At 32.0% G+C, this 8,329-nt stretch overlaps 1 protein-coding gene across 2 annotated transcripts; it reads right to left on the bottom strand.

The window, feature by feature from the left end:
* Positions 1 to 863: 863 nt before the first annotated feature.
* Positions 864 to 4,354, bottom strand: LOC131855975 (ankyrin repeat-containing protein At5g02620-like). Of its 2 annotated transcripts, XM_059219696.1 has the most exons (3): positions 4,181 to 4,354; positions 1,544 to 2,032; positions 864 to 1,345 (listed from the first exon to the last, which is right to left on the bottom strand). In XM_059219696.1, exons 1-3 carry the CDS (start codon positions 4,349 to 4,351, stop codon positions 1,043 to 1,045), a joined length of 963 nt encoding a protein of 320 aa, XP_059075679.1. In that variant the 5' UTR covers positions 4,352 to 4,354; the 3' UTR covers positions 864 to 1,042. The 2 variants fall into 2 exon arrangements, with proteins under 2 accessions (XP_059075679.1, XP_059075678.1); XM_059219695.1 differs by having other exon boundaries at positions 864 to 2,032.
* Positions 4,355 to 8,329: the final 3,975 nt, after the last annotated feature.

Raw genomic sequence — 8,329 nt, 5'->3', positions numbered from 1 at the left:
ACAATCTTATGGTTCATTACCAAATAAAATGTTGTTAATGAAATGTTACTAGAAAATAAATTTATATCTATTTAAAATGTTGATTGAAAAAATTATTGGCACAGTTAAGTTATCAAGATAATAAATTTCTCTATTCCCAATAAAATTATATTTAGATGACACATTTCAAGAATATGAATACATTACTCGTATAGAATCTAGATTTATCACTTTCAATGGCTTAGTCGGATAATCAAACCTTTAGAGCACAACTCCTTTAGACATTAACATACCACCACTTTTTATGTTTGATAAATTTACCTTTATTGAACTAGGTTTATTCCATCTTTTATTCTTATTTTTGCTTTTCACATATTGGGATACTAGAAGGTAGATCCAATGGTCAAGCCAAAAAGATCACTTTATTAATACATTTTTTTAAGGAAACATGCAGATTTTTGGGTGAGACATAAGAACACAAGCAAACATTCTAGAGTAAAAATTTTGATTAACAAAAGTGTCAGTAATAATAACAAATTACTAAAAGTATGATTAGTGTAGTTCCATAACAAAACCAATAAATATCATTGTAAATAATTGAACTTTCAAATAGTTTGCATATACCACAATCTGTAGAATCTTGAAATAATAAACACATATATAATTTAGAAGAAATGCTTCAATATAAATAGAACCATGCAAAAATAAGAATCTACATTATTGCATTTTCACTTATATTTCTATGAAGAATTCTATAACTTGAAATTCTTATAAACTTTCATTAACTTATAATTAATATAATAATTTGATGTAAATGTCATATCTAAACATTTCTAACTTAAAATTTTTAAATAATCATACATTGTTTAAAAGGAAAAGGTCTTTTATACAAGGCGCCAGCAATCTGTATATGGGTCTAAGATAGGTTAGAGTAATATAGGAGGCACCAATTGCACTACAAACAAGGCATAAATACCTTACTTGCTTGTGAGATTTGAACTTATGAAACCTCCCTTCGAAAAATACAAAATCTCCACCACTAAACCAACTCAAACAGTAAATCTCATAAATTTTCGATTTTCCCCTCTTTACAAGATCTCATGCTTTTACTAGAGCTCATCGATAAACAACCAGTAGATTGATTCCCCTCTTTACCGGATCTGACTCCACTTACCAGCTCTGTTGATTGACTCTCCACTTTTCCTTCTTCCATGAGCGTATAGCCATAAAGCCAATTAATATATCTGATTTTGCACGAGCGGATGCAGTCTAAAGCTCCAATACTTTCCAATTTGAGCCACACAAACTCCAACAGACGATCACGAAGGAAAGGATGTACACCGCGCAAGAAGTTGAATCTGGCCAGCTTTACAGAAAACATTGCAGCCAAATAGAAAAAAACGATATTACCAGTGCAGCAGATGATGGTGCATGCCCAAAACAGAACCCAAGCAAGCTTTTGGTGTTTATGGGCAAGCATGGTATAGACAGCAGCCATGAAACCATAGGCTGTGAAGGCAAAGGAGGCGCAAACCAACAAGTTAGTGATAATTAGGAACAATACCTTATCTCCCGTGGTAAGAGGTGTGCTCATCTGCCACACGAGCACCACAAATAGAGACACAAAAAAGGCCAGGCAATCGAAAATGAGAAACAGCTTGAAGGATTCGATTCCAATCAGAATTGGCAGGCCTAACATTTTATCTGTCTCTCCATTCTCTTTCTGTATCTCCGTCTTGAAACCTCCTGGAATGGTGAAGACCGCCGTAAAGGACATTGTGGCCAACAACACTGCTACCACTAATTCTGTGTTGCGCCTGCCATCAAATGTGTTATTGACCATGTCAATGGCTTTCTTGTATTTTTTGGCACTTACCTTTGGAGCGCTGTACAGGAAGGGTTTGCTCTTGGGAGGATAATTTGCCAGTAGTGCAATCATCCGGTAACTTTCATGGTACTCTGTGTTTTCTCTTACAATGTCCAGGGCTGTTAGTCCTGCCTTGTTGAAAGCTTCCTTGTCTATGCCCCGTATATTCAGCAACGAAACCACCATCTACAAATATGCATACCCAAAAATTTAGGAGTAAAAGAAACATCTGTGATGTAAGAAATATTAGTTGGATTGAGAAATCCAGCTATTTTCAAGAGTGTGTTCATTAATACTAAAAATGAAAGGTATCATTTCACATACGTACAGGGGATCCAATCCATTACAGTCACCTGATGTATTTGTTACCCAAAGCTTTTATATCACATACAACCATTTTCAAGAATTGTGTTTAATCAATTTAAGTACAATCCTTTGACTACAATGACTTTTATATCACATATTATTATTAGAAAGCTGTTATTTTCTAATTTTTAATAAATTGTTAATTTTTATATACAATAGTATATCTATGTATCTAAAACCTCTATATAATGAGATAATTATATAGCATTCATTATCATCTGATTATGCGTTCAATTGAGTTTTGTAGTCCTCTAAACAAGAGAAGAAATAAATACAAATCATAAATTAAAAGAAGAAAAAGAAAAAGAAAGATGACAAACCACAGAGTTCGAAACATCTAATTTTTGGGTTTGGAAATAACCCACTGAAAGAAATGAAAAGAAGGATCACAATGAAGATGAAGATGTGATAGTAGATCGTAGTTCTAAGGAGTGTTTTCCCAACCACTAAAATAAGCAAGATGCCAAAATAAGCAAGAGAAATGTTGGACTTCGTGTTGAAAATAAGTTACATTCGATCAATGATGGGCTGGTCAAGAGGGGGTAGTAGCTCAGTCGGTAGAGCACTCCAGAAACAAATGGATGGTTCTAGGTTTGAATCGTAACTAGTGCAAATGAACAGAAACTCAACATGTAGTATTAGAGACAAGCTAAAAGTCCCAAGCACCTGTAGTGTGGCTAATGGTAGGGTGCTGGAAAGACTGACAATGGACTAACCAAAATGAATCAGTAGCTCAATTGATAGAGCACTCCATCAACAAATAAATGGTCCTAAATTCAAGTCCAAATAAACAGCAGAAAAAGAAACGAGGAAGCCACTAACATAAGAGTTTCAACTGAGATTTGTTATCCAAAAGAACTAAAGGTGTTCCTGCCAAAGGATAAAAGAGAGAAGTTGCAAAAGTTTGAAAACGAAACCCTAGATGAAGAAATAATAGGAGATACTTAGACGAGGCCACCAAAATAAGGCGGAGCAAGGTAGATAATAAAATAAAATAAAAAATCACAGGTCAGAAGCACTGCCAAGTAAAACTAAGAGGATTGTTAGAGGGAAGTCCGATGGAGACACTCATGAAGGAGTCACAACTCAAAACAAAGAAAATCATTGAAGATATCTAAAGATCATAAAGAGTCATTCAATTGAAAGAATTTATGAAGTCGCAGAAAAGTTTAGCAGGAATTTGTAGGTAGAAAAACAAAGTGGGAGATCATTAAAAATCATAAAAGAACTAAGGCATGTGTACCCCTCAACTATGCTAATCATGATATTTGGAAGGAAAGACACGAATACCGGTAGCTGAACAAATCAGTGTAGTATCACAAGAAGACTATTTCCATGTTGGGGTTTTCTAAATGGGAAGATCTATTGGCATCATATACATAACAAAATTTGCATATAGCTAAGATCTCTAAGTAATGGGGCAGTTGTAATGCATTAATCATCGTCTAGTTATTTAATCAGTTGATCAAATCATGTTATCATTGAATAGTTGAGTACTGTAGCAGTCCGCTACAGTTAGACATTCTATGTTTGATATTTTCAGGATTTTCTCTGTTTGATTTGTCTCCACCTACCAGGAACAGTTATTATAGAAGAAATTATAAAAAGGAGAGTGGTAGTTACAATCAAGTGTTTAATACTTACATTAAGCATGTTGAAACTTCAACCATCTAATTAAATCAGGTGATAAAATATGTGAAAAATGTTCAATATAAATATTATTCAATCACATGCCCTTTCCTATCAATAAATCAAACAATGAGTAACATATTAAAAGCACTCCAATTTTAACTGCCAACAGTATGTAGTCTACTGTAAAATTGAAAGATCAAACAGAATCTAGAAATAAACAAGAAAATATTGCAAAAATTTCTGTAAATCATCTACTTAAACAAACCAGAGGAAGGTTGTAGAATAAAAACCTGTAGTGGCGCTGACAACAGATGATTGGGATGAAAAGAAACTTACATGAAAGTTTTTAGTCCTTGCTGCAACATGTAGAGGTGTGTCTCCACTTTCCAAGGGCTCTTTCATTGAAGTAGGATAATTGGTTGTAATTTCAGGTTTTTGATCTGCCTCGTTTATAGATTGAGGCTTCTCATGTAGAGGTGTGTCTCCACTTTCCAAGGGCTCTTTCATTGAAGTAGGAGAATTGGTTGTAATTTCAGGTTTTTGATCTGCCTCGTTTATAGATTGAGGTTTCTCAAGTCCCTGGTTCACCAACTCTGATAAATCTACCTTTTCTGCTTTATTCAAGTAATCAACAATTCGCACTTGACTAACTTGGGCAGCTAAGTGTAGCACGTTCATTCCACAATTGTTTGGCTCCTTAACAGCATCTGGTTTACTTTCAATCAACTCTTTCAGTGCTTCCAGATGCCCCAGTTTTGCTGCTATACAAATAGGAGTTTCACGGTCGTCATTAGTACAATAACAAAGGTCCGGCTGAAACTCTATCAACTGCCTTATTATATGCACATAGTTTCTCCCAACAGCTATATGCAGTGCTGTATTGCCATGTTGGTCCTTTACATTGAGTAGCTCTTCTCGATCTGGTAAAATATGCTTCAGCTTATCTGTTTGTCAGACATCCAAAACCATTGGCAAGTTGACTTTTCTCTTTATAAAATAAATAGATACTTGGAATAAGAAATTAAATATACATTAAATTTAGATATAATGATCTTAGATTTTAGGGTTAGCTCATTCTGATTTTGGATATCATTTCAGTTAGTTCAATTGTAGTTTTAGTTCAATTGTAGTTTCAGCATTTGATTTGTCTATGATGTGAATGAAAGTTCTCAAAGATTATGGAAAGATTGCCCTTTAAAAACTATAATCCAAATTGGTAAACTAAAATCTTATTTCCTCTCCAAATAGTAATAATAATCTTAGAGAATATCTAATGGCTGAAAACACCTGAAAGATACAATAACCCTTGTGCCAAAGACGACATACTAAATAGGGAGGAGACTAGTCCCAAGGTAGGATCTTAATGATATTTTAGCTACATGTTCATATATATATATTAGAGTAAGCAGACAGAAGCAGAATGACCTGCATCTCCTTTGTATACTGCAATCTTTAAACGTGTTGCAGCATCTATCCCTTCGTTGGGTTGTTGACGCTCAGCTGCCATGGCTTATCACAACTTGAAGGAGCTAACGAAACACTAGATAAAAAGACAAAAAAAACTCAATCAATTAATTCAAGGGCTGCGTAAATTTTCAAAGCATTTTGCTCCCATTACGTTGGGGCAATGGCTACGCAGACGACAAAATGGCCCGCTGCCATGCCTTCTCCATCGGATGCCGCATGCCATGCCATGCCATTACACCCGTCCATGGCCGTCCAATCAAACGTTGTACGCTGTCAGCGCGTGCTCTGCGGATTCTAACTGTTCCCGCGCTTGCAGTAAAAGTACGACAAGTTAAATAAACTTTTGGAAGCAAGCTCATGTTTATCACACCCAATGGACTCCATTTTCATCACGGAAATGTATTACGTCAAGATCCGTTGCCAAAACTGAATCACGCCAACATCACGGGAGTTCCTAGATGGTGTGAAATCGTAGTAGTTCCAAAGGCATTCCGTTCCAATGGAGAATTGGCAAATGGAGATTCCGCGCGGTCAGAGAATCTTTGTTGATCGGGTCGAGTGCTCTCGGGAACGGGCCAATCCATTGGGGAAAGAGGGAGTCGCACGCGGGAACAGTACGACAAGTTAAATAAACTTCTTACACGGCCTTGTGCAGCGGGGGAAATAATTCCACCACGGGACTGCAGCGAGGGCCCCTGTAAATTTTTTACTTTTCTTAATATATTTTATATTATTTGTTTAAAATTTTATTTAATAAGTTTCAATTATATTTTGAATAATTTTTTAATATATTTTTTTTTCAAATGAATATTAGTTTATTGGACATGTACTGATTTTTTTATTTAATTATATACAATTAAAAAAATCAATATATTAAAATTAAAATATATTAAATTAAACCTTCATAGTTTAATTCTAATCTTAAAGTTAAAATTTAATTTAATATTACAATTGAAATATCGGGATTTAATCATAGGTAAAATATCATTTATGATTAGGGTTAAAATTTTACTTATAAGTGAATAAATTTTGATTCACTTATAAATGAAACTTTATTCATAGTAAATTATTGATAGTAAATTAGACATAAGCTTAATGATACAGATCAATTTACTATCAATAATATTTATTAATTTGGAGGTTCAATCTAATTTTCATTAATCAATGATAATCTTTTTATATGATTTTTTTCATCAATTCTTATTTTAGATGATATTTTAACCGTAGCTAAACCCTTATATTTTAACCCTAATTTTAAATTATATTTTAATCCTAATCATAAATTATATTTAACCCTAATCTTAAACTATATTTTAATCCCAATCTTAAATAATATTCTAACCATAATTAAGCTCTTATATTTTAACCCTAATCTTAAATGATATTTTACCTATGATTAAATCCCCATATTTCAATTGTAATATTAAATTAAAATTTAACTTTAAGATTAGAATTAAACTATTAAGGTTTAATTTAATATATTTTAATTTTAATATATTGATTTTTTTAATTGTATATAATTAAATAAAAAAATCAATACATGTCCAATAAACTAATATTCATTTGAAAAAAAATATATATTCAAAAATTATTCAAAATAAAATTGAAACTTATAAAATTTAAAGGGGCCCTCCCTGCAGTCCCGTGGTGGAAATATTTCCCCCGCTGCACAAGGCCATGTAAAAAGTTTATTTGACCTGTCGTACTTTTACTGCATGTGCGGGAACAGTTAGAAGCCGCAGAGCACGCGCTGACAGCGTACAACGTTTGATTGGACGGCCATGGACGGGTGTACCGGCATGGCAATGGCATTACACCCGTCCATGGCCGTCCAATCAAACATTTTACGCTGTCAGCGCGTGCTCTGCGGCTTCTAACTGTTCCCGTGCATGCAGTAAAAGTACGACAGGTCAAATAAACTTTTTACATGGCCTTGTGCAGTGGGGGAAATATTTCCACCACGAGACTGCAGGGAGGGCCCCTTTAAATTTTATAAGTTTCAATTTTATTTTGAATAATTTTTGAATATATATATTTTTTCAAATGAATATTAGTTTATTGGACATGTATTGGTTTTTTTATTTAATTATATACAATTAAAAAAATCAATATATTAAAATTAAAATATATTAAATTAAACCTTCATAGTTTAATTCTAATCTTAAAGTTAAATTTTAATTTAATATTACAATTGAAATATGGGGATTTAATCATAGGTAAAATATCATTTAAGATTAGGGTTAAAATATAAGGGCTTAATTATGGTTAGAATATTATTTAAGATTTGGATTAAAATATAGTTTAAGATTAGGGTTAAATATAATTTATGATTAGGATTAAAATATAATTTAAAATTAGGGTTAAAATATAAGGGTTTAGCTACGGTTAAAATATCATCTAAGATAAGAATTGATGAAAAAAATCATATAAAAAGATTATCATTGATTAATGAAAATTAGATTGAACCTCCAAATTAATAAATATTATTGATAGTAAATTGATCTATATCATTAAGCTTATGTCTAATTTACTATCAATAATTTACTATGAATAAAGTTTCATTTATAAGTGAATCAAAATTTATTCACTTATAAGTAAAATTTTGATTCACTTATAAATGAAACTTTATTCATAGTAAATTATTGATAGTAAATTAGACATAAGCTTAATCTTATAGATCAATTTACTATCAATAATATTTATTAATTTGGAGGTTCAATCTAATTTTCATTAATCAATGATAATCTTTTTATATGATTTTTTTCATCAATTCTTATCTTAATGATATTTTAACCATAATTAAACCCTTATATTTTAACCCTAATTTTAAATTATATTTTAATCCTAATCATACATTATATTTAACCCTAATCTTAAACTATATTTTAATCCCAATTTTAAATAATATTCTAACCATAATTAAGCCCTTATATTTTAACCCTAATCTTAAATGATATTTTACCTATGATTAAATCCCGATATTTCAATTGAAATATTAAATTAAATTTTAACTTTAAG

The sequence above is a fragment of the Cryptomeria japonica genome, chromosome 4 (genome assembly GCF_030272615.1).
Source record: "Cryptomeria japonica chromosome 4, Sugi_1.0, whole genome shotgun sequence".
NCBI classification, from domain to species: domain Eukaryota; kingdom Viridiplantae; phylum Streptophyta; class Pinopsida; order Cupressales; family Cupressaceae; genus Cryptomeria; species Cryptomeria japonica.
This window is presented reverse-complemented; position numbering and strand designations above follow the sequence as displayed.

Excerpts from the sequence above, each read along its gene's own strand:
- LOC131855975 (XM_059219695.1), bottom strand. The coding sequence starts at position 4,351 with ATGAAAGAGCCCTTGGAAAGTGGAGACACACCTCTACATGAGAAGCCT. Across the intron at positions 2,033-4,180 it reads CAAGGACTAAAAACTTTCAT|ATGGTGGTTTCGTTGCTGAA; the intron begins GTAAGTTTCTTT and ends GCATATTTGTAG.